The following is a 24,343-nucleotide window of genomic DNA, read 5'->3' as shown; positions in this document are numbered from 1 at the left end:
TCAATGGATATTTATAATTAAGAAGACAAACTTGCATAGTTACAGCATAATGGGAGCAAAAGGAAAAAAAATCAAAAGGACTCTGGCCATGGATAAAATAAAAGGAAATTGTTTTTTTCAGTGTCAGGGTCCTCTTGTGGTACAGCAATGGAGCCCCTTCCCCTGGACCAGGAGGCCTAAATTCAAGTCTCATCTGTTCCAGAGGTATGTAATAACACTCTGAACAGGTTGATCAGAAAAATAGGTTAATTTAAACAAAAGGAAATGTTTGCACCACAGAAAAAGTCATGTAGGAGAGAAAGATAGATTTATTAAATGACAAGAGTTTTCCCAATCTCTATCATTGCAATCATTTTCAGGCAACTATTCTAGCTACTCAAAATGTTAAGGAACATTCAATATTAATTTAAACCAGTGCTAAACAGCTGGCAGGCAAATTCCATTTTATGCATTACATATTTAGGAAAATAATGATAAAGGGCAGTAGAAAATAGTGACTTACTTCATTGTAAGACCTGCTAGCTGGGAACAAGGTCCAAAAAGTGGAACCAAATCCAATTATATTAAAGAGACATGAGGACGTGAGACTCTTCAAGACTACCAGCATTGCATCCTTTACAACATCAAAAAAGGCAAAGAGTTAGTGCCTTGAAGTGGACATAAAATATTACCCATGGATACTTCAATCAGAATAACCTGAGGCAACTATCAATTAGTGGATGTGAAGTAAGTTTCCTGACAATAGAAGTCAGTTAAAGCACCTACTGACTGCTGAAACATACATTCTATACTGCTGTCACTGGGATTAATTTGCATAAAATCGTCACCTGGAGAGAAGCTCACAGAAACAAAAAGAAATAGAATAAATGGCAGTTCTGGCATTGGGTACTTTGGTTTAAGCTTTCTTCACATAACCACTCAATAAACATTTAGAAGCTAACTGCACAGTTAGGTAAACTCCCTACACACATCTTAGTGATGTAGATTTGTATGTTTTTATATTTTTTGATTCACACGTGGGACACGGGATGTAGTGTCGCTGGATAGACCAGCATTTATCGCCTGTCCCTAGTTGCCCATGAGAGGATGGTGGTGAGCTGCCTTAAACTAATGCGGTCCATGTGCTGTAGGTTGATCCACAATGGGTCAACCTACAGGGAGGGAATTACAGGATTCTGACCCAGCGTCAGTGAAGGAATGGTGATATATTTCCAAGTCAAAATGAGCGGCTTGGAGGGGAACATGGACGTGGTGATGTTCAAATGTACCTGCTGCCCTTGTCCTTCTAGGTAGAAGTGGTCATGAGTCTGGAAGGTGCTTCTAAGAATCTTTGGTGAATTTCTGCAGAGCGTCTTGTAAGTAGCATACACTACTGCTTCAAAGCGTTGTTATTGGATGGTGTGGATATTTGTGCTTGTGCTAATCAAGTGAGCTGATTTGTCCTAGATAGTGTCAGTTTCTTGAGTGTTGTTGGAGCTGTAGCCATCCAAACAAGTGAGGAGTATTCCATCACACTCCTGATCGGTGTCTTGTAGAAGGTGGACAGGCTTTAGGGAGTCAGGAGGTGAGTTATTCATCACAGTATTCTCACCCCGTGACTTGCTCTTGTAGCCACAGTGTTTATGTGGCAAATCCAGCTGAGTGTCTGGTCAATGGTAACCCCCAGGATTTTGATGGGGGATTTAGTGATGATCACATTCTTGAATGTCAAGGTGCAGTGGATATATTGTCTTCTATTAGAGATGGTCATTGCCCGGCAGTTGCGTGGCATGAATGTGATTTGCCTCCTGTCAGCCCAAGCTGGATATTTCCCAGCATTTGAACACAGACTGTTTCAGTATCTAAGGAGTTGTATTATACATTGTGTGGTTCAATCAGATCACGTCTTGTTCTCCTAAACACTAATAATTAAAGGCCTAACAAACAAACGTTGCTGGTAAACCTCAGCAGGTCTGGCAGCATCTGGGGAGAGAAATTGGAGTTAACATTTCAGATCCAGTGAAGGGGTAAGGAGCAAACGATAGGTAGGGATAGAGACCAAAGAGACAGAACAGCAGTTGGACAGACAAAGGAATAGATACCAATCTGGCTAGGAGGTTGAATAGCTGTTAATGGAGACTGTCAGTGGCTAATAATAGGATGAAAGGCCTAACCTGCTTGGTTGTACCTGATAAGTCAACCCACTCATTCCAGGAATCAGCCTAGTAAGTGTTTTGAACAGCCTCCAATGTTAATACATTTTTTTATATACAAGGACCAAAACTATACATAGCACTCAAAGCATGGCCTCACCACCACCACATACAGTTATAACAATACTTTCTTGTTTTTAAACTCCAATTTCTTAGCAACGAAGGCCAAAATTCCATTTGCCTTTTTAATTACTTCTTGTACCTGCATGCAAACTTTGTGTGTTGTATTCATAAGAACATCCAGATCCCTGTACACTGCACTTTTTTGGAATCTCTCTCTGTTTAAATAATAGTCTGTCTTTTGATTCAAAGTGCATGAACTCACATTTTCTTACATTAATCTTCAACTGCCAAAATTTTGCCCACTCACTCAGCTATTCATATCTCTTTGCATATTCAATATTAATCTCATCACAGCATGCCTGCTACCTATATTGGTATCATGGGGCAGCATGGTGGTGCAGTGGTTAGCACTGCTGCCTCACAGCACCAACGGCCACGATTTGATTCAATCAGTGTCGGATGAGTGTGTGGAATTTGCACATTCTCCCTGTATCTGTATGGGTTTCCTCTGGGTGTTCCAGGTTCCTCCCACAGCCCAAAGCTGTGCAGGTTAGCTGGATGGGCAGTGCTAAATTGCCCATAGTGTCTAGGGATGTGCAGATTAGGTGGGTTAGAAATGGGAAATGCAAAATTACAGGGATGGGGTTGGGGGACACTGGGGGTCTGGATGGAATACTCTTTGGAGGACTGTTGTGATTTGATGGGCTGAATGGTCTCCTTTCACATCGTAGGGATTCTATGATTAGCAAATTTAGATATATTACGCCCTGGTCCCCTCCTCCAAGCCATTAACCTATATAATAAATAAATAGGTTTCTAAGACTATAAATTGTGGCATTCCATTAGTTATGACTTTTCAACATGAAAGAGAAAGACCAGAGGGGGACCAGGGCAAAGAATCAAAATGGCAGCTTACAGAGTGATAATATTTAGGAGAAAGTGAGGACTACAGATGCTGGAGATCAGAGTTAAAAAGTGTGGTGCTGGAGAAGCACAGCAGAATAATTATCACAGGGTGATAATGTTTGCTAATAAGGCTTGTTAATGTCTTGATTAAGATTAAGAAAATATTTGATAGCTATTAATCATTTGAAAACATAAAATGGAAGCAATTTTCAATCACGTAGGCATTGCCCCAAAAGAGAGGAGCACAGCTTGTCACTGGCCACTTGGGTGATTTTTCTTCCTGGTGATGGAATATGAATAAAGTTTTCTGCACTCAATGTGTCCTACACCTACACACACATGACATGGATGCTGGGGAGAAATAAGCACTACCACAGTTTGGCAGTAGTGTGGGAGCTTACAAAAAAAATGAAGCAATTGTGATTCTGAATGTGGGATGTAAGGGGTAAGACGTAGCAAATCAATAAACAATTTCTGCCATGAAAAGAAACATGTCTTAGTTTCAATCTCACTAATTGCCTGGGAATCATGAGCTCAGGATTATTCTCATAGATTTAGTGGAAATACTCTACAAAGTGATCATCTAATCTGTGTTTGGTCTCCCCAGTATAGAAGAGTTTGCATGGTAAACAATAAATGCAAGACGCTAAATTTAAAGAAAAAACACAAGTCAATCACTCTTTGACCTGCAAAGAGTTTTTGGAGCTCTGGATGGTGTGAAAGCAGAAGGTAAAAGTGTAAATGAAACAGATATTGCACTGGCACAGGAAGGACCATGGGAAGAGAAGTGATTTCAATTGTTTTAATTGTTTCAAAGGATCAAGACATGACTAGCTAGCCCAGTGTGTGTTGCCCAGTCGGAGATCCTGGTGGAAAAATGGTGTTGATCTGCAATTTCTCTCTGCTATCATCAGTTACATGTGACCTATAATTCAGTGACAATCTTGTGTTGCAGGTGAGTGTCACATCAGCAACAGCCGTTGCTTTCCTCGTTGCATTGTTGTTCAATAAAGCTACCACCCTCTGATTTGCAAGTAGAAAGGACATCCACTTTAATCCCAGTCTTTAATCCCAGGGGGAGGCCTATCACTGCAGCCTGAGTGGCACATAACGCATACGGAATGAAGCACATAGTACTCTTGGCTTTACTAATAGGAGCAGAGTGTAAGGACGTGATGTTGAACTTGTACAAAGCACTTGTTAGCATACTGCAGGGATCAGTGCATGAACCCTACCTATTCTCAATAGATATCAATGGTTTAGATGAGGGAACTAAATATAATATCTCTAACTTTGCAGATGACACAAAGCTGGGTGGGAGGGCAAACTGTGAGGAGGATGTAGACAAAGGGTCAGTTAGACTTGAAACATCAGCTCTTTTCTCTCCTTACAATGCTGCCAGACCTGCTGAGATTTTCCAGCATTTTCTCTTTTGGTAGGGGGATGTAGAGATGCTTCAGTTTGATTTGGACAGGATGAGTGAGTGGGTAAATGCACGGGTGAATTTGTATATGTGAATAAATGTGAGGTTATCCCCTTTGGAGTAAAAACAGACAAATTATTGTCTGAATGGGAATAGGTTGGGAAAGGGGAAAGGTGCAACAAGAACTGAGTATCCTTGTGCACCAGTCACTGAAGGTAAATAGGTGCATCAGGCAATGAAGAAAGCAGATAGTATGTTAACCGCCATGGTGACAGTATTTGAGTACAGGAACAAGGAATTAGACAGGGCCTTGGTGAGACCATGCCTGGAGTGGAGTATTGGATGCAGTTTTAGTCTCCTTATGTGAGGAAGATGTTCTGATTATGGTGGGAGTGCATCAAACATTTACCAGACTGATTTCTTAGACTGTAGAACTGATGTATGAAGAGAGATTGGATAATCAGGAGTAGAGTCACTGGAGTTTAGAAAAATGAGGGAGGATCTCATGGAAACCTGTGAGATTCGAACAAGACGAAATAGGGTAAATGCAAGAAGGATGTTCCTGATGATTGGGGAGTCCAGGACCAGGGGTCACAGTCTTAGGATTTGGGGAAGGCCATTTCAGACCGAGATGATGAGAAATTTCACCCAGAGTGTGGTGACCCTATGGAATTCTATGTCACAGAAAATGAGGCCAAAGTATTAAACATTTTCAAGAAATGGTTAGATATAGTTTTTAGAGATAAAGGAATCAAAGGGTATTGGGAAATAATGAAAACAGGAGACTGAGTTGGATGATCAGACATGTTGAATGGTGGAGCAGGTCAAAGGGCCTGCTCCTATTGTCTACGTTTCTATTTTAGGCCTCAGTTTGAGCATTGCCTAAAGTTCTGGGCTCCACATTATAGGAAAGATGTGAATTCATTGGAGGGAGTGCAGAAGTGAATTGCCAGAATTGATCCAGGAATGAGAAATTTGAGTTATAAGGATAGGTTGGACAGATTCTCCCTGCAGAGAAGAAGTCTGAGAGGAGATCTGATCAAAATTTTCAAAACCATGGAGGACTGGACAGAGTAGATAGGATTAATTGGTTTCAACTTGTAAAAGAAAATAGAATGAGACAGCTCAGATTCAAGGTAATATGCAAGTGAAGCAAAGTTGGTAGGAGAAGAAACTGTTTCTCGCAGTGAGTAGTTAGAGTCTGGAATGCACTGCCTGGAAATGTGACTGAGGCACTCCAGAGGACATTGGAGGTTTCTGCAAATACTAGTGATGAGCATGGATTTGGGGAAAATGCAGGAAATTGGCTGATTTTTATGGTGGTACACAGACTTGATGGGCTGAAGGCCCTTTCTGTACTGTATGATTCTAAGATTGGCACTAGACAAAGATCCAGACCAGTAATCGAGTTGGTGTAGACACTTTGGGCCAAATAGCCTCCTCCTGCACCATAATTATTCTGTGATTCTGTGATGCATTTGGCCCTCCAGAAAGAGGCAATGCAAGGCCATTCCTGAATGTCAAGATAGTGGCCAAGACTCCTTAAACCCCCATAAGATTCCAGCCAACGTAACAGATTTCTGGAATAAATAACTAATTTCTGGAATAAATAACTAATCAAAATTACCTAAAAGACAGTTTAATAAATGAATATGTGCAGGAGTACAGACATTGGATTGATTTACTTAATTAGCCTGTTCTCTTGATCTGAGACCCTCAGCTGAATTTTGGTTCATGTATCTTTGGGCTTCAACATATTGCTAAAGCAGCTACTGTCTGTTGATAGTACGATCTGCAGCACTCAGACTCTTAAATCAAAAGTGAATTATTGAAACAATCACACCATTAGGAATGTAGGCTTTCTCCAATTCATATAGGGATTTAATTGATCTCTACTTAGCAATCACAAACATATGGCACATTTGAATTGGGGACCTCATTGTCTGGGTGAATGTCAGACATAGATGTTTGTTCTTCACTGGATGGTGCAATATGTTGGAAGATTCTTGGAAATAGCTCGACATAGACATAGAATCCCTACATGGAAACAGGTCCTTCGGCCCAACAAGTCCATACCAACCCCAGGAAGAGTAACCCACCCAGACCTATTCCCTACATTTACCCCAGACTAATACACCTAACCTAAACATCCCTGAACACTATGGGGTAATTTAGCATGGCCAGTTCACCTAACCTGCAAATCTTTGTGATTGTGGGAGGAAACATGAGCACCCAGAGGAAACCCACACAGACACGGGGAGAATGAGCAAACTCCACACAGACAGTTGCCCAAGGATGGAATCATACCCAGGTCCTAAGGCAGCAGTGATAACCACTGAGCTACCATGCCACCCCAAGCTGAGGAACAACACATTATTTGTGACTATGCCCTTCAATAAACAGTGAAAGGCAAAAGCATAACTGTTTGTTCTTACCTTGACACAGCTGATATTCACTCCACTCATACTTCCACTACAGTCTATTAGAAAAATGAACTCGCCCTGTGCCATTCTTAAATCTGGGGAAACAGTCTTCAAATCAGGACAGAAATTCAACATGATGACAGGATTGTGCCCAATATCTTTGTTGAGGCGTTTTCTAATGATTTCAGACTGTCAGGAATAAAGCAAATATTTAATTGACCATAAATTAAACAGAAACAGAAACATACAAAATAGCTGCAGGAGTAAATCATTTGACTCTTCGAGCATGGCCCATCATTCAACATGATTAAGGATGACCATGTAATCTCAGTATCCCAGTCCTGGCCTCTCCCCACACCCCTTGATCCCTCTATCAGCAAAGGCCATGTCCAGCTCCCTCTGAATATATCTGACAAACTGGCCCCAAGAGCTTCCTGTGGGAGAGAATTCCACAGATTCACAACTCTAAGTGAAGAAGCCCTTCCTCATCTCAGATCCTGAAAGACTTACCCCTTATTCTTAGACTGTGAAGTGAATTATTAATCTGCATAAAATCAAAATTTTACAGAAAGCCTGTGAAAATTGGAATAACAAAGGATAGAATAAATCATCATGTTTTCAACAGCCAAACAGCCTGTTGCCACAAAATTTCTTGAAATACACGGTCTGGCCCACTCCTGCTCCTAATCCATTTGTGCATATAGAGTCATAGAGGTGTAACCTTCGGCCCAACCTATCCATGCCGACCAGATATGTTTGTGATGGGTGAGCAGTGGCATGAATGTGTTCTCATCCTAGTTAATATTATACTGGACAAGTCAGATCCCAGACTGAAATCTGGCTTGATGGATCTGTTTCTTGTTTGTTTTATTTAACTTGGTCTTTTACTGGGACATAAGCACACAATGTTGCCACTATTGTTTTAACAATAAAACAAAAGTTACTGCAGAAAAGAAACTCCACAGTTTTGAACAAAAACTAAACTTTCACTATAGAAAGTTAGAAAACAAAACAATTTACAATAGCCATGCAATTCAGGCATTGAACAGCATTAACATGATGAGTATAGAATTAATAAACAAACTTTGGGATACATCCCACAGACAGCACTTTAAAAGGCCGATGCGGTCAAGACAAATCCCACCCAGACGTTAGTGACAGTGTGGACCATCAAATCCAATTCAAAGTCTGTTTCCTTTGCAAGGGATTCCAATTCTTCACTTTTGAATATCTAGATTCAGAACTCACTTCAAAGTATTTCCACTTCAGAACTGCCTTATATATTGCTCACGTCTTTGTAGTTAACTTCTTAGAATCACAGATTTGTACATTACAGAAGAAGCCCTCAGTCCATCAAGTCTGCACTGATAAAAGAACTAATCTAAAGCTATGCTTGTGCCAGTTTCCAGCAATAGGCCCATAAGCATGAATGTGATAACATTAAGTACACATTCAAGTATTTTTAAACGATGTGAGGAGTTTTGCCTCAACTAGGCTCCCAGGTAGTGCATTCCAGATTCCCACCACCCACTGGGTGAAAAAATGTTTCCCTCTAAACCTTTTGCCTTTCACCTTAACATTATGGACTGACCTTTTAAACAAAGAACAAAGAAAATTTACAGCCCAGGAACAGGCCCTTCGACCCTCCAAGCCTTGCTGATCTAAATCCACTGTCTAAACCCAATTCCTAAGGATCTGTTTCCCTCTGCTCCCTACCGACTCATGCAACTGTCCAGACACGTCTTAAATGAATCTACCGTGCCTGCCTCTACTACCACTGCTGGTAAGCGTTTCAGGCACCTACCACCCTCTGTGTAAAGTACTTGCCATGTGTATCCCCCTTAAACTTTTCTCCCCTCACCTTGTAAGCATGACCTCTTGTTATTGAATCCTTTACCCTGGAAAATAGCTTATCTCTATCCAACCTGTCTATACCCTTCATGATTTTATAAACCTCAATCAGGTCTCCCGTCAATCTCCTTTTTTCTAATGAAAATAAACCTAACCTACTCAACCTTTTTTCATAGCTAGCACCTTCCCTACCAGGCAACTTCCTCGTAAACCTTCTCTGCACCCTCTCCAAAGCGTCACATCCTTTTGGCGACCAGAACTGTACACAGTATTCTAAATGCGGCCGAACCAATGTCTTGTTCAATTTTAACATGACCTGCCAGCTCTTATACTCAATACCCCGTCCAATGAAGGCAAGCATATCATATGCCTTCTTGACCACGCTATCCACCTGTGCAGCAATGTTCAGGGTACAACGGACCTGAACTCCCAGATCTCTCTGCTCATTAACTTTTCCCAAGGCTCTTCCATTTACAGTATAGTTTGCTCTAGAATTAGACTCCCAAAATGCATCACCACACATTTGTCTGGATTGAACTCTGTCTGCCCCTTCTCCACCCAACTCTCCAGTCTATTTATCTCCTCCTGTATTCTTTGACAGTCCTCTATGCTTTCTGCTACTCCACCAATCTTCGTGTTATCAGCAAACTTACTGATCAGACCACCAATGCCCTCTTCCAGATCATTTATGTATATCAACTAAGGGGAACAGTTTTATCTATGGGGAACAGTTTTATCTATCCATCTTATACATGCCCCTCAATTTTATTCACCCAAGGATCCCTCAGCCTTCACTACCCAAAGAAAACAATAAGTTTATCCAGTTTCTCTTCATAGTTGAAGTGCTCCATCGCAGGCAGCATTCTGATAAATCTCCTTTGCATTCCCTCCAGTGTAATCACATCTTATGGCATGGTGATCAGATTGCACTGTACCAGTACTGAACACAGTTCTCCAGTTCTGGCTCAACCAAAGTTCTGTCTAGCTTGAAGATAATCTCCCCTGTTCTTATTATCTATACCACGACTGATAAAGACATGTCCCATATGCATTTTTAACTGTCTGTTAACCTGCCCTCCCACCTTTAGGGATCTGTGGACAAGCACTCCAGAATCCCTGTTTCTACCTGGCATCCTGGCACTGCCTTATCTAACTTCTTCTGAGAGTGAGCTCCCAGGACTCCAGAGACTGCTCCAAAAATCTCAATTTTGGCACAAATTCAGCTTGTATCAAACATCCAGCTTTACTGAGCTATTGCTGTATTTCTTGCTCTAATCTTTCTCAGCTGTATAAATGTAATACTGCTGGTGAGCTTCCTTCACCACATTTTCAACTGAAGTTAACTTTCTATGGCTTTCAGGGACTTCTCCTGCACTAACTGACTACACTCTGACTTGTGCTGCCTGGATTTTCTTTGTTTCAGCACTAAGCGCCAAACTGCAGTTAACCTCTCTCCCAGTCAAACAAACAGATAAATTGAGAACAGAAAATCCTTAAGCATCATCCACCGCCATGATGTTGTGGCCCTTTCTGTAATCTGATCATGTAAATATATTATACAATTTTTAAGTTCATCAAATGCTTTTATTATAATTTAGCTGTAATGCCTAAACAAAATATCTTCCTGAACTGAATCTCTGTGCAACCAGTGTGGACAGCTTTTCAGCTCAAAACGTTCATCTGCTCTTTTGAGGAAATTCCAGAGTTCAAGTATTACAGAACTATAGAAAATAGAAATATAGAAAACTTGGCCCTTTAAGCCTGTTACATTACAGCTGTTCATCCAACTCAATACCCTCTTCCTGCTTTTCCTCCATATCCTTTGATTCCTTTAGCCCAAGTGTTACATCTAATTCTTTCCTAAAATCATATGATGTTTTGTCTTCAAATGTTTTCTGTGACTGTGAATTCCACAAGCTCAGCACTCTCTGGGTGAATAAATTTCTCCTCACCTCAATTCTAAATGATTTACCTGTAACTTCATTCTGTAATTTCTGGTTCTAGACTCCCCCAAAAACCAGTCCATCTTTTCTGCTTATACACTGTCTAGTCCTGTTAGGATTTTGTAGTTTCTGTGAGATCCCCTCTCATTCTTCTGAACTTCAGTGAATATGATCCTAACTGATTCAACCTCTCCTTATACATCAGTCCCACAATCTGAGGAAACAGCTGGTAATCCTTTGCTACATTCTCTCCAGAGGAAGAGAAGCCTTCCTCAGATAAGGAGACCAAAGCTGCACACAATATTCCAGCTGTGGTCTCACTAAGTCTGTGACATCCCTAATCCTACTTGAATCCTTTCGCTATGAAGGTCAACATACCAAGTGCCTTGTTCACCATCGGCTGCTCCTGCATGTTTATTGTCAGCTAGGTCTTGTTGCATATTCCCCTTTCTCAATTTATAGCCTTTCAGATAATAATCTGCCTTCCTGTTTTTGCTACCAAAGTAGATAACCTCACATTTACCCACATCACACTGCTTCTGTCTTGTATTTACCCACTCACTCATCTTGCCCAATCACACTGAAGCATTCTGCATCCTCCTCAGAGCTCATCCTCCCACCCAGATTTGTCTCATTTGCAAATTGAGATATTATGTTTATATTATATTTATGTTATATTCCCTCCTTTAAATCATTTATATATTGTGAATAGCTGAGGTTCTCGCACAGATCCCTGTGGTACGCACTAGTCATATTTCTAAATAGTGGAGTTACATTAGCTGTCCTCCAATCTGTGGGAATTGTTCAAGAGTTTATAGAACATTGGAAGTTGGTCATCTATCATCCAAAATTTTGAAGGCCATGTCCTTAAGTGTCAGTGTCTGGAAATTTACCAGCCTTCAATCCCAACAACTTCTCTAACACCATTTCCTTACTAATACTGATTTCCTTCAGTTCCTCCCTTTGACTAACTCCTGTGTTCTGGTACATTTTTGTCCTCATTTGTGAACTCAGAACCAAATATATGTCTTCAGTTGGTCAGCCATTTCTTTGTTCCATATTATAAACTTTCCTGTTTCTGACCATAAGGGACTTCTTTTGTCCTCACCAATCGTTTTTCTCTTTGCTAATCTCTAAAAACTCCTACAGTTGGTTATTATGTTTCCCACACGCTTACTCTCAAACTTTACTTTCTCTTTCTTAATCAACACCTTGGTCCTCCTTTGCTGCTTTCTAATCTACTCCCACTCCTCAGGTCTGTTGCTTTTTCTGACCAATTTGTATGCCTGTTCCTTGTATCAAATACTATCTCTAATTACATTTACAGGTCATAGAACATTGAACATTACAGAGCAGTACAGGCCCTTTGGCCCTCAAGCTGTGAAATCAATCTGAAGCCCATCTAACCTACACTATTCTATTCTCGTCCATATGCTGATCCAATGATCATTTAAATGCCCTTAAAGTTGGCCAGTCTACTACTGTTGCAGGCAGTGCGTTCCATGCCCCTAATTATTCTGAGTAAAGAAACAACCTCTGACATCTGTCCTATATCTATCACCCCTGAACTTGAAGCTATGCTCCCTCATGCTAACCATCACCATCCGAGGAAAAAGACTCTCACTGTCCACCTGATCTAACCCTCTGATTATTTTATATGTTTCAATTAAGTCACCTCTCAACCTTCTTCTCTCTAATGAATACAGTCTCAAGTCCCCCAGAATTTCCTCATAAGACCTTCCCTCCATACCAGGCAACATCCTAGTAAATCTCCTCTGAACCCTTTCCAAAGCTTCCACAATCTTCCTACAATGCGGTGACCAGAACTGCATGCAATACTCCAATTGCAGCCACAACAGAGTTTTGTACAGCTGCAGCATGCTCTCATGGTTTCAAAACTCGATCCCTCTACCACATGCCTTCTTAAAAACCCTATCAACCTGGGTGGCAACTTTCAAGGATCTATGTACATAGACACAGATCTCCCTGCTCATCCACACTACCAAGAATCTTACTATTTGCCCAGTATTCTGCATTCCTGTTACTCCTTCCAAAATGAAACACCTTGCACTTTTCTGCATTAAACTCCATTTTCCACCTCTCAGCCCAGCTCTGCAGCTTACCCATTTCCATCTGTAACCTGCAACATCCTTCAGTACTATCCACAACTCTGCCAACCTTAGTATCATCCACAAATTTACTAATGTTTCCTTCTACGCCCTCAATCCAAGTCATTTGATAAAAATGACAACAGCTGTGGACCCAAAACATATCCTTATGGTACACCACTAGTAACTGAACTCCCATCAACTACCACCCTATGTCTTATTTCAGGTAGCCAATTTCTGATCCAAACCACTAAATCACCCTCAATCCCATGCTTCAGTATTTTGTGCAGTAGCCTACCATGGGGAGCCTTATCAAGCACCTTACTGAAATCTATGTACACCACATCAACCGCTTTACCCTCACACACCTGTTTGGTCACCATCTTACAACTCAATAAGGTTTGTGAGGCACGACCTACCCTTCACAAAACTATACTGACTATCCCTAGTCAACTTATTCCTCTCTAGCTGATTATGAATCCTATTTTTTACAACCTTTTCCAACACTTTACCCACAACTGAAGTGAGTCTCGCTGGTCTATAATTACCAGGGTTGTCTCTACTCCCCTTCTTGAACAAGCAGACAACATTTGCTGTCCTCTAGTCTACTGGTACTATTCCTGTAGACAATGGCAACATAAAGATCAAAGCCAAAGTCTTCTCAGAGAATCCTAGGATAAATCCCATCTAGTCCAGGGGATTTATTTATTTTCACACTTTCCAGAATTTCTAACACCTCCTGCTTGTGAACCTCAATCCCGTCCAGTCTAGTAGCTGGTTTCTCAGTATTCTCGACAACATTGTCTTTTTCCAATGTGAGTACTGACAAAAAATATTCATTTGGCACTTTCCCTATCTCTTCTGACTCCATGCTGTCCTTGATTGGCCCTCTTATCCCCTATATACCAATAGATCCTATCTGCCAACAACTTTTCATGTCCCCTCTTCTCTTTAGGTCTTTCCTGACTACCTTGTAACTCTCAATCACCCTAACTGAGCCTTCATGTCTCATCCTAAGGCTTCTTCTTCCTCTTGACAAGAGATTCAACTTCCTTACTAAGTGCTCCTTGGTAAACACTCTCACACTCAACAACATCTTCTCTGCCTGACAGGTACATACTTATCAAGGACACCCAGTAGCTATTCCTTGAATAAGCTTCACATTTCTATTCTGCCCATCCCCTGCAGTTTCCTTCCTCATGCTTTGCATCCTGAATGTTGTCTAATCACATTGTAATTGCCTTTCCCCAAGTTGTAGCTCTTGCCCTCCAGTGTATACCTACCCTTTCCATCGCTAAAGTAAACATAACTGAATTGTGGTCACTATCACCAAAGTGCTCACCTACCTCCAAATCTAACACCTGGCCAGATTCATTACCCAATACCAAATCCAATGTGGCCTCACCCCTTGTTGGCCTGTCTACATACTGTATCAGAAAACCCTCCTCTACACATTGGACAAAACCTGACCCATCTGGGAACGATAGTATTCAAAGTTTGTGAGAAGATTTGTAGCTCGGGTGCTCGTTGTTGTGGTTCTATTGGCCGAGCTGGGAATTTGTGTTGCAGACGTTTCGTCCCCTGTCTAGGTGACATCCTCAGTGCTTGGGAGCCTCCTGTGAAGCGCTTCTGTGATCTTTCCTCCGGCATTTATAGTGGTTTGAATCTGCCGCTTCCAGTTGTCAGTTCCAGCTGTCCGTTGCAGTGGCCAGTATATTGGGTCCAGGTCGATGTGCTTATTGATTGAATCTGTGGATGAGTGCCATGCCTCTAGGAATTCCCTGGCTGTTCTCTGTTTGGCTTGTCCTGTAATAGTAGTGTTGTCCCAGTCGAACTCATGTTGCTTGTCATCTGTGTGTGTGGCTACTAAGGATAGCTGGTCGTGTCGTTTCGTGGCTAGTTGGTGTTCATGGATGCGGATCGTTAGCTGTCTTCCTGTTTGTCCTATGTAGTGTTTTGTACAGTCCTTGCATGGGAGTTTGTACACTACATTGGTTTTGCTTATGCTGGGTACCGGGTCCTTCGTTTTGGTGAGTTGTTGTCTGAAAGTGGCTGTTGGTTTGTGTGCTGTTATGAATCCTGTGCCAACCGCCTAAGCACCACATACGAACAACTCCGGTTCCTGCATGAATGCTGAAAGAATCGAATCCTTCCACCATGTGTCAGATACAGACCACTAGTCAACAACCCACAAGCCAGGGACACAGCCAGGCAGAACAGATTCAGGATGATCACAGACGCTCACAACAGACTTCACAAATACAGACAAGAAATTGCGCGCCAAAAATTGTTAATTTCAAAAGCCACCAATCAGGAATCGACCTGAACCATAGAACAGGCTGTCACCATAGGACAGAACAGGACCACACACCACAAAAAAATGGCACCAAAAGAAAAAATGGCCAAACTAACACACAACAGAGAGGACACCACAACACACGCCTGGTTTAAAAACCTCTCCCACAGACAGCTCACAGACACGGAAAGAACAATACTGGCCAAGGGGCTCAACTGCAACCACAGGGACGCCAAGACAGCAGACTTCCTAGCAGCACTAGAATGCACACTCAGGAACAATGGGCTGACAGAAAAGACACAAAAAACAATGAGACAAAGTATCGTACCTCTGATAACAAGGAAAAGACAAACACATTACCTCAACACCAAGGAGAGGGAAGCACTAAAATCACTAAGAAACGATAAGAACATAATCATACCACCAGCAGACAAAGGTAGAATGACGGTCATCCTGGACAAAGCAGACTACATCCAAAAAGCACAACAACTATTTGCAGATACCAACACCTACCAAAAGAGGGACTTTGACCCCACCCCACAGCTCACCAATAGGATAAACAACACACTGAAGAACCTACAAAAAAAACTGACAGATAACCGGGTTTGACCTACAAAGAATGAAACCTGAAAGCAACAACACCCCCAGATTCTATGGACTACCTAAAGTGCACAAACCAAACATCCCACTCAGACCCATAGTATCACTACCAGGGACACCATCACACAAACTGGCTAAAGAACTACAGCAGAAACTGAAACACCTGATCAGCGGATCCAGACACACTATACAGTCAACACAGGGATTCTTGGACATCATCAGAAATACACACATAGACAAGGAAGAAACCATGGTCTCATTTGATGTAACGGCACTATTCACTTCTATTGACAAAACCCTAGCCAGAGAAACAATAGCCAACCTACTGGACATACAGTACAGACAACAGGACGGTTAACCTATCAACAAAGACTGCATACTCAAACTACTGGACCTGTGCCTCACAACACACTTCACATTCAACAACCAAATATATGAACAAATCAATGGCACACCCATGAGCTCACCCATCTCTGGACTCATAGCAGAAGCGGTAATGCTAAGATTAGAACAAACAGTCTTACCGCAAATTCAACCCAAACTCTGGGTCAGATATGTGGATGACACCTTTGTAATCATTAAAAACACAGAAATAGAGAACACACACCGGATCATCAAAACCACACTCACAGGAATCTGATTCACTAGAGAGGAAGAAAAGGACAACCTACTCCCATTCCTAGACGTGATGGTACAGAGAACACCTAACGAAGAATTCAGCACAAAGGTATACAGGAAAGCCACACACACAGACCAAGTCCTAAACTACGAAAGCAACCACCCCAACACACACAAAAGAAGCTGCATCAAGACACTATTCAAAAGAGCCACAACACACTGCAGTGCACCAGAACTGCAAAAAGAGGAAGAAGAACACCTATACAATGGATACCCCCCGCAATTTCATCAACAGATGCCTAAGGGAAAGACAACAGAACGAGAACATGCCACAACCCAAAGGACTAGCCACACTACCATACATTAGGAGCATTTCCGAACTGACAGCCAGACTACTGCGACCACTAGGACTCATAACAGCACACAAACCAACCGCCACTCTCAGACAACAACTCACCAGAACGAAGGACCCGATACCCAGCATGAGCAAAACCAATGTAGTGTACAAAATCCCATGCAAGGACTGTACCAAACACTACATAGAACAAACAGGAAGACAGCTAACGATCCGCATCCATGAACACCAACTAGCCACGAAACGACATGACCAGCTATCCTTAGTAGCCACACACACAGATGACAAGCAACATGGTGGGTGGCACAGTGGCACAGTGGTTAGCACTGCTGCCTCACAGCGCCAGAGACCCGGGTTCAATTTCCGACTCAGGTGACTGTGTGGACTTTGCACATTCTCCACGTGTCTGCATGGGTTTCCTCCGGGTGCTCTGGTTTCCTCCCACAGTCCAAAGATGTGCAGGTTAGGTGAATTGGCCATGCTAAATAGCCCGTAGTGTTAGGTAAAGGAGTAAATGTAGGGGAATGGGTGGGTTGCGCTTCGGCGGGCCGGTGTGGACTTGTTGGGCTGAAGGGCCTGTTTCCACATTGTAAGTAATCTAATGTAAGAATCTAATGAATTCGACTGGGACAACACTACTATTATAGGACAAGCCAAACAGAGAAACAGCCAGGGAATTATAGAGGCATGGCACTCATCCACAGATTCAATCAATAAGCACATCGACCTGGACCCAATATACCGACCGCTGGAACTGACAACTGGAAGCGGCAGATTCAAACCACTACAAATGCCGGGGGAAGATTACAGAAGCGCTTCACAGGAGGCTCCCAAGCACTGAGGATGTCACCTAGACAGGGGACAAAATGTCTGCAACACAAATTCCCAGCTCGGCGAACAGAATCACAACAACTATAGTATTCCTAGTCAATATTCGGGAAGTTAAAGGCCCCCATAACAACTACCCTGTTACTCCCACTTCTATCAAGAATCATCTTTGCTATCCTTTCCTCTCCATCCCTGGAACTATCTGGAGGCTGATAGAAAGCTCCCAACAGGGTGACCTCTCCATTCCTGTTTCTAATCTCAGCTCATACTATCTCTGTACACGAGTCCTCAAAATGTCCTTTCTGCAGTCGTAATACTGTCCTTGACTAACAATGCCACATCTCCCCCTGTTTTACAACTTCTCTGCTCTTACTGAAACGTCTAAGACCAGGAATCAGCAACAACCATTCCTATCTCTGCTCTACCCATGCCTCTGAAATGGCCACAACATCAAAATCCCAGATACCGACTCATGCTGCAAGTTCACCTATCTTACTCCAGATGCTCCTGGCATTGAAACAGACACATTTTAAACCAACATCTTGCTTGCCGATGCTCTCTTGCGACCTGAAACCTTACTTTGGACTTCATTACTCTCAACCTCCTCTATACTCGACCTACAATTTAGCTTCCCATCTGCCTGTTAGGTCATGATTTGGCCTCAATTAACAAAGTAGTGTGTTCCATCACGTTAAGCAAACCCGCATTGTTAGGAAAATGTATTCCTAGAGAAACCTATAGAACTGTTCATGCAGCATCAAATAAGTACAGAATACAAGCACAAAGTTAATGCAAATGCAAAACAGGGTTGAAAATTTGCAAAAGGAGTACATTTTAATGTTTTTTCTTTCAAACACAATTAGCTCATCTGGAGATTGAAAGATGTGGACAGTTTTTAAAACCTTACCATAGATGGAATACTGTATACAGTTCTGGTCGCTACACTATCAGAAGGAAATGATTGCACTGGAGAGGGTGCAAAGGAACTTCACCAGGATTTTGCCTGGGATTGAAAGTCTCAGGTATAAGGAGAGTCTAGGTAGGCTGGGTTTGTTTTTGTTTTGGAGCTGAGGAAGCTGAGATGGGATCTGAGTGAGATATACAAAATTGAGAGAGGCATAGACAGAATAGTTCATTAAAATCTTTTCCCCATGACAGATGTGTTTAAGACCAGAGGCCATAAGTTTAAAGTGAAGAATACCTAGTTTAGAGGGGATCAGAGAAAAATGTCTTCACCCAAAGCAATGTAGTCTTGTAACATCAAAGCAGCATCTGGACAAGCACTTAAAATTCCAGGTCATAGTAGGCTATGGACAAAGAGCAGGTAAATGGATTAGTGTCGTTTGCAGTTTGTTGGTCATTATAGACAGGGCAGGCTGAAGGGCCTGTTAAGTTTGATGACTCTATGGAACCAAAAATTGCTGATCTACTGAGTTGGTTAACCGTGACGTAGTGCTGGAGGAGAGTGATGCAGTTAATAGTGTGAAAATCTAAAGAGAGTTTGATAAGGATGAGAAAATTAGGAATTTGGCTGCAGATGTGATGGTTTCAGATTGCAGATTAGGAATTAAAGACATTTTGAAGCTTTGTTCTACAATGAGAAACAAATCATTACCTTTTTTTCTGAACTGGGATCCTTCCTGGTTCCTTTAATGAAATCATTTCTTCCTTTTAAGAATTGCTCATACTCATCTGGTGTCATGTCACCACTTTCTATTAAGATATGTGGCATATGAGGTTCTGAGGAAAATAATCACAACATTTTATCAAACAATTAAAGTCAGAAGTGCAGGAGGTCTGGCAAGAGTTAATGGCTAGAAATTTCTTCAGCCCTGAATGATAAGGGTTATCGTGAGAAATCTGGGAAAATCAGGTGAAATATTCACTGGGCACTTCTCGACATTGAGACCAAAAAGTCATATTTTCCAAACAAGTCTCAGACATCAACACAGGACATAGAATAGGTACAGCACAGGAACAGGTCCTTCAACCCACCATAGCTGTGCTGACCATGATTCCATTCTAAACACATCCCAACTACCTGCACATGGTCCATATCCCTCTATTCTTTACCTGTTCATGGTGGGAGTCTATGTTGGGGATTATACACATCAACCTGGGATGCAGGAGGACAAAGACTGTGAAAGCTGGTAATTTGACATATCATGGGGAAAAGATGGGAGTGCATTGGATGACATGGGATGTTGCAGGATGAGATGTTGTAGTCAGTCACCACTCCCACAACCTCGATAAGGGGAGTTTGCAACACAATGGAGAACATGAACAAATTATAGTCTTGGGGCTCAAGAGTTAAGGGTGAGAGCTGGGAACATGTGTGGGTCAGTAAAGATGAACTGTCCAGGCTGCGCTGGATAGAGGGACATGCAGGTTTGGGGTGGGGAAACCTGATGACCAGCCGGAATCTGGATCTCTGTGCCCAGTGCTACCTGCATAGCCTTCCACAACTTGAGTGTTAAAGGCAATCCATTCAATGGAAATTAGCTGTGGCCATGCCCAGAGCTGATGCAATTAGTGTTTGTCTTCCGCCCACAGACTTAATCCCTGAGCATCAGTAGGCCCCTCAAGGGGCAATTACATCAATCATGTATTGCAAACCATACATTAAAATCATCTGTATTCACTGCTCCCTGCTTGGGAAATGCAGCAGTGACAAATTGGGTGGGGTATAACAACCAGGCACAAATAATCCTGACCACGTCACTGGGATCTACAGATTGTGAAGCAGAAGTAATCCCAGGTGACCTTAAAGTGACCCCTCAGGGCCCCAGAGAACAAAACTAATTCAAGATCTCATTGGCTGCACAGTGGCACTGAATTGATGCCTCTCTCTTTGAACTGTAAGTATTCTACACCATGCTCTGACCTGCAATGCTGCCTTTCGTGGTGATGTGAGACTGACAGGATAAGGTCTCAGTCCTCATGCAGCAATCTGCTACTCTTCCTTTGTCATGTGCCTGGTGCTGCATTCATCAGAAGAAGGTCCTATGCCATTCCATGACCCTCCTTGTCAGAGTGCCCCATGTCTCACTGCCTGGAGAACTGGGCAGAACCCGAAATGCTGACTGCTCTCATTACTAAGGAGCTGTTCTGTTTCTGATATTGTGGGCGGAACGGTGGCACAGTGGTTAGCACTGCTGCCTCACAGCGCCAGAGACCTGGGTTCAATTCCCGCCTCAGGCGACTGACTGTGTGGAGTTTGCACGTTCTCCCCGTGTCTGTGTGGGTTTCCTCCGGGTGCTCCGGTTTCCTCCCACAGTCCAAAGATGTGCAGGTCAGGTGAGGTAGTGTTAGGTAAGGGGTAGATGTATGGGTGGGTTGCACTTCGGCGGGGCGGTGTGGACTTGTTGGGCTGAAGAGCCTGTTTCCACACTGTAAGCAACCTAATCTAATCACCCCATTCATTGAAAGCCACAGCAGGGCTCCTTGTCGCTGTTGCTCTGGGGATGAAATGACGATGCAGAAAATTGAGGATGAACAGATTGCAGGATAACTGCGAAATGTTCGGATAACCAGCATTCATAAATTACTGCTTGTTTACAGTTATCTGAATGATCAAATGTACGAACAACATACTCCCTGCCCGCCTCGTTTGGATAATCGAGGTTCTACTGTATTCTAAAAGTGGCCTAACCAGTGTCCTGTACAGCCACAACATGACCTCCCAACTTATATACTCAATGCTGTATCCAATAACAGAAAGAGCAAATGCCTTCTTCACTATCCTATCTACCTGAGACTCCACTTTCAAGAAACTATGAACCTGCACTCCAAGGTCCCTTTGTTCAGCAACACACCCTAGAACCTTACCATTAAGTGTAAAAGTCTTGCTCTGAGTTGCCTTTTCAAAATACAGAACCTCATATTTATCTAAATTAAACTCCATCTGTCCATTGGTCCATTTGATCAAGATCCCATTATATTTTGAGGTAACCTTCTTTACTGTTCACTACAGCTCCAATTTTAGTGTTATCTGCAAACTTACTAATTATACCTCTCATTTTAGATTAGATTAGATTTCCTACAGTGTGGAAACAGGCCCTTCGGCCCAACAAGTCCACACCGACCCTCCGAAGAGCAACCCACCCATTCCCCTACATTTACCCACGACTAATCCACTATGGACAATTTAGCATGGCCAATTCACCTGACCTGCACATCTTTGGACTGTTGGAGGAAGCTGGAGCACCCAGAGGAAACCCATGCAGACACGGGGAGAACATGCAAATTCCACACAGACAGTTGCCCGAGCCAGGAATTGAACCCGTGTCCCTAGTGCTGTGAGGCAGCAGTGCTGACCACTGAGCCACTGTGCCGCCCCTTATGTTCACATCCAAATTATTGATACAAATGATGAAAAGCAGTGGACCCAGCACCGATCTTTGAGGCACAACACTGGTCAGGGGCCTCCAGTCTGAAAAGCAACCTTCCACCACCACCCTCTGTCTTCGGAGCTGCGAGATAAATGGGAGAGGGGTGGTGCTGGGGGGAAGTAGCTGGGAATGCAATAGGTAGATGAAGTTGGGGGTGAAGGTGATAGGTCAGAGAGGAGGGTAGAGTGGATAGGTGGGAAGGAAGATGGACAGGTCAAGAGTGTGGTGCGGAGTTGGAAGGTTGGATCTGGGCTAAGGTGTGGGGAGGGGAATTAAGAAAACTGATGAAATCCACATTGATCTCATGTGACTGAAGGGTCCGAAGGTGGAAGATGAAGAGGTCTTCCTCCAGGCGTCGGGTGATTAGGTTTTGGCGGTGTAGGAGGCCCAGGATTTACATGTCGTTGGTGGAGTGGGAGGGGGAGTTAAAGTGTTTGGCCACAGGGCAGTGGGTTGTTTGGTGCGTGTATGCCATAGATATTCTCTGAAATGTTCCCCATGTTGGCGTCCTGTCTCCCCAGTGTAGAGGAGACCACATCAGGAGCAACGGACACAGTAGATGATGTGTGTGGAAGTTCAGGTAAATCTCTGTTGAATGTGATGGGATCCTTTGCTGCTTTGGACGGAGGTAAGGGGGGAGGTGGGGGTGCAGATTTTGCACTTCTGGGGTGGCAGAGGAAGGTGACAGTGGGTTGGTAGGGGTCATAGACATAACAGCATGGTGGCACAGTGGTTAGCACTGTTGCCTCACAGCGCCAGAGATCCGGGTTCAATTCCCGCCTCAGGCGACTGACTGTGTGGAGTTTGCACATTCTCCTCGTGTCTGCGTGGGTTTCCTCGGGGTGCTCCAGTTTTCTCCCACAGTCCAAAAATGTGCAGGTTAGATGAATTGGCCATGCTAAATTGCCCGTAGTGTTAGGTGAAGGGGTAAATGCAGGGGAATGGGTCTGGGTGGGTTGAGCTTCGGCGGGTCAGTGTGGACTTGTTGGGCCGAAGGGCCTGTTTCCACACTGTAAGTAATGTTAAAAAAAAAGTGTCAGGGACTTGAACCTGGGCATCATGGATCAAATGTAAGGACACTACCACTGCACCAGAGGAATTTCCAAATAAAGCGTGAGCCCCATTGGTCACAATGTGGATCCGAGCCCCATTGGTCACAGTGTGGATCCGAGCCCCATTGGTCACAGCGTGGATCCGAGCCCCATTGGTCACAGCGTGGATCCGAGCCCCATTGGTCACAGTGTGGATCCGAGCCCCATTGGTCACAGTGTGGATCCGAGCCCCATTGGTCACAGTGTGGATCCGAGCCCCATTGGTCACAGTGTGGATCCGAGCCCCATTGGTCACAATGGATCCGAGCCCCATTGGTCACAGTGTGGATCCGAGCCCCATTGGTCACAGTGTGGATCCGAGCCCCATTGGTCACAATGGATCCGAGCCCCATTGGTCACAGTGTGGATCCGAGCCCCATTGGTCACAGTGTGGATCCGAGCCCCATTGGTCACAGTGTGGATCCGAGCCCCATTGGTCACAATGTGGATCCGAGCCCCATTAGTCACAGTGTGGATCCGAGCGCCAGTGTAAAATTTGAACCTTTTCAATCAAAAATAAAATGCGATTTCATTTATACAAAGCCCTTTACTAAGAAAACTAAAAATCATTATTTAGATTTGTGTGGGATACATATTAATTTGTAAACATCAAATGTCAGTGGCTTTGAAGTTTAAATATGATAGGGAAATGTGCAGATGATATTGTATTACTGTGGTTTTAGATTGTGGTTTTAATCAGGACGTGTCTGTCCTGTGATTATGGAGCTGGAACAATTGGAATGTTGTTAATCTAAATTACATGTTAATCATATGCTATATCATAGCAGATTGTAGTATGAAATAATTATGGACAGTCGATGTTTGGAATGGGAAAAACAATTTTAGTTTATTACGCTGCAAATGAGGAATTATTTGACAACATTAATTGGAACCATGGTGTCAAGGGTGGCCTTGTAGAGGTTTGTGGAATTATTAGAAGCATGGATGGGGTGAATGTCGGGCTCTTCCCAAAAGTTCAAAACTCTAGGGCATGGGTTTGGGGTGAGTGGAAAGATTGAGGGAGGTAAACTTGGAGGGAGTAACTGTTTTTTGACACAGAGAGTGGTGATTATATGGGATGAACTGCAAAAGAATGTGGTTTTTGCAGGTACAGTTACAACATTTTAGAAGGCATTTGGACAGGTACCTGAATGGGAGAGGTTTAGAGGGATATGGGCCAAACATAGACAAATGAAACTAGTTCACTTTAGGAAACTTGGTCAGCATGGACAAGTTAGGCTGGAGGGTCTGTGAA

At 43.0% G+C, this 24,343-nt stretch overlaps 1 protein-coding gene across 3 annotated transcripts in view; it reads right to left on the bottom strand.

Moving 5' to 3' along the window:
• vwa5b1 (von Willebrand factor A domain containing 5B1) overlaps nucleotides 1–24,343 on the bottom strand; it is a 396,694-nt gene that overhangs the window by 305,610 nt on the left and 66,741 nt on the right. For all 3 annotated transcript variants that reach the window (XR_011962666.1, XM_072585920.1, XM_072585921.1), the window contains exons 7-9: nucleotides 19,222–19,346; nucleotides 7,020–7,196; nucleotides 503–613 (exon numbers count right to left, since the gene is read on the bottom strand). Coding sequence is in view for 2 of the 3 variants with exons in the window: in XM_072585920.1 (XP_072442021.1) it covers nucleotides 503–613; nucleotides 7,020–7,196; nucleotides 19,222–19,346 (413 nt within the window). In the remaining variant the exon portion in view is untranslated. The remainder of the gene's footprint in view (nucleotides 1–502; nucleotides 614–7,019; nucleotides 7,197–19,221; nucleotides 19,347–24,343) is intronic.

Source organism: Chiloscyllium punctatum, chromosome 16, assembly GCF_047496795.1.
Source record: "Chiloscyllium punctatum isolate Juve2018m chromosome 16, sChiPun1.3, whole genome shotgun sequence".
NCBI lineage: Eukaryota > Metazoa > Chordata > Chondrichthyes > Orectolobiformes > Hemiscylliidae > Chiloscyllium > Chiloscyllium punctatum.
This window is presented reverse-complemented; position numbering and strand designations above follow the sequence as displayed.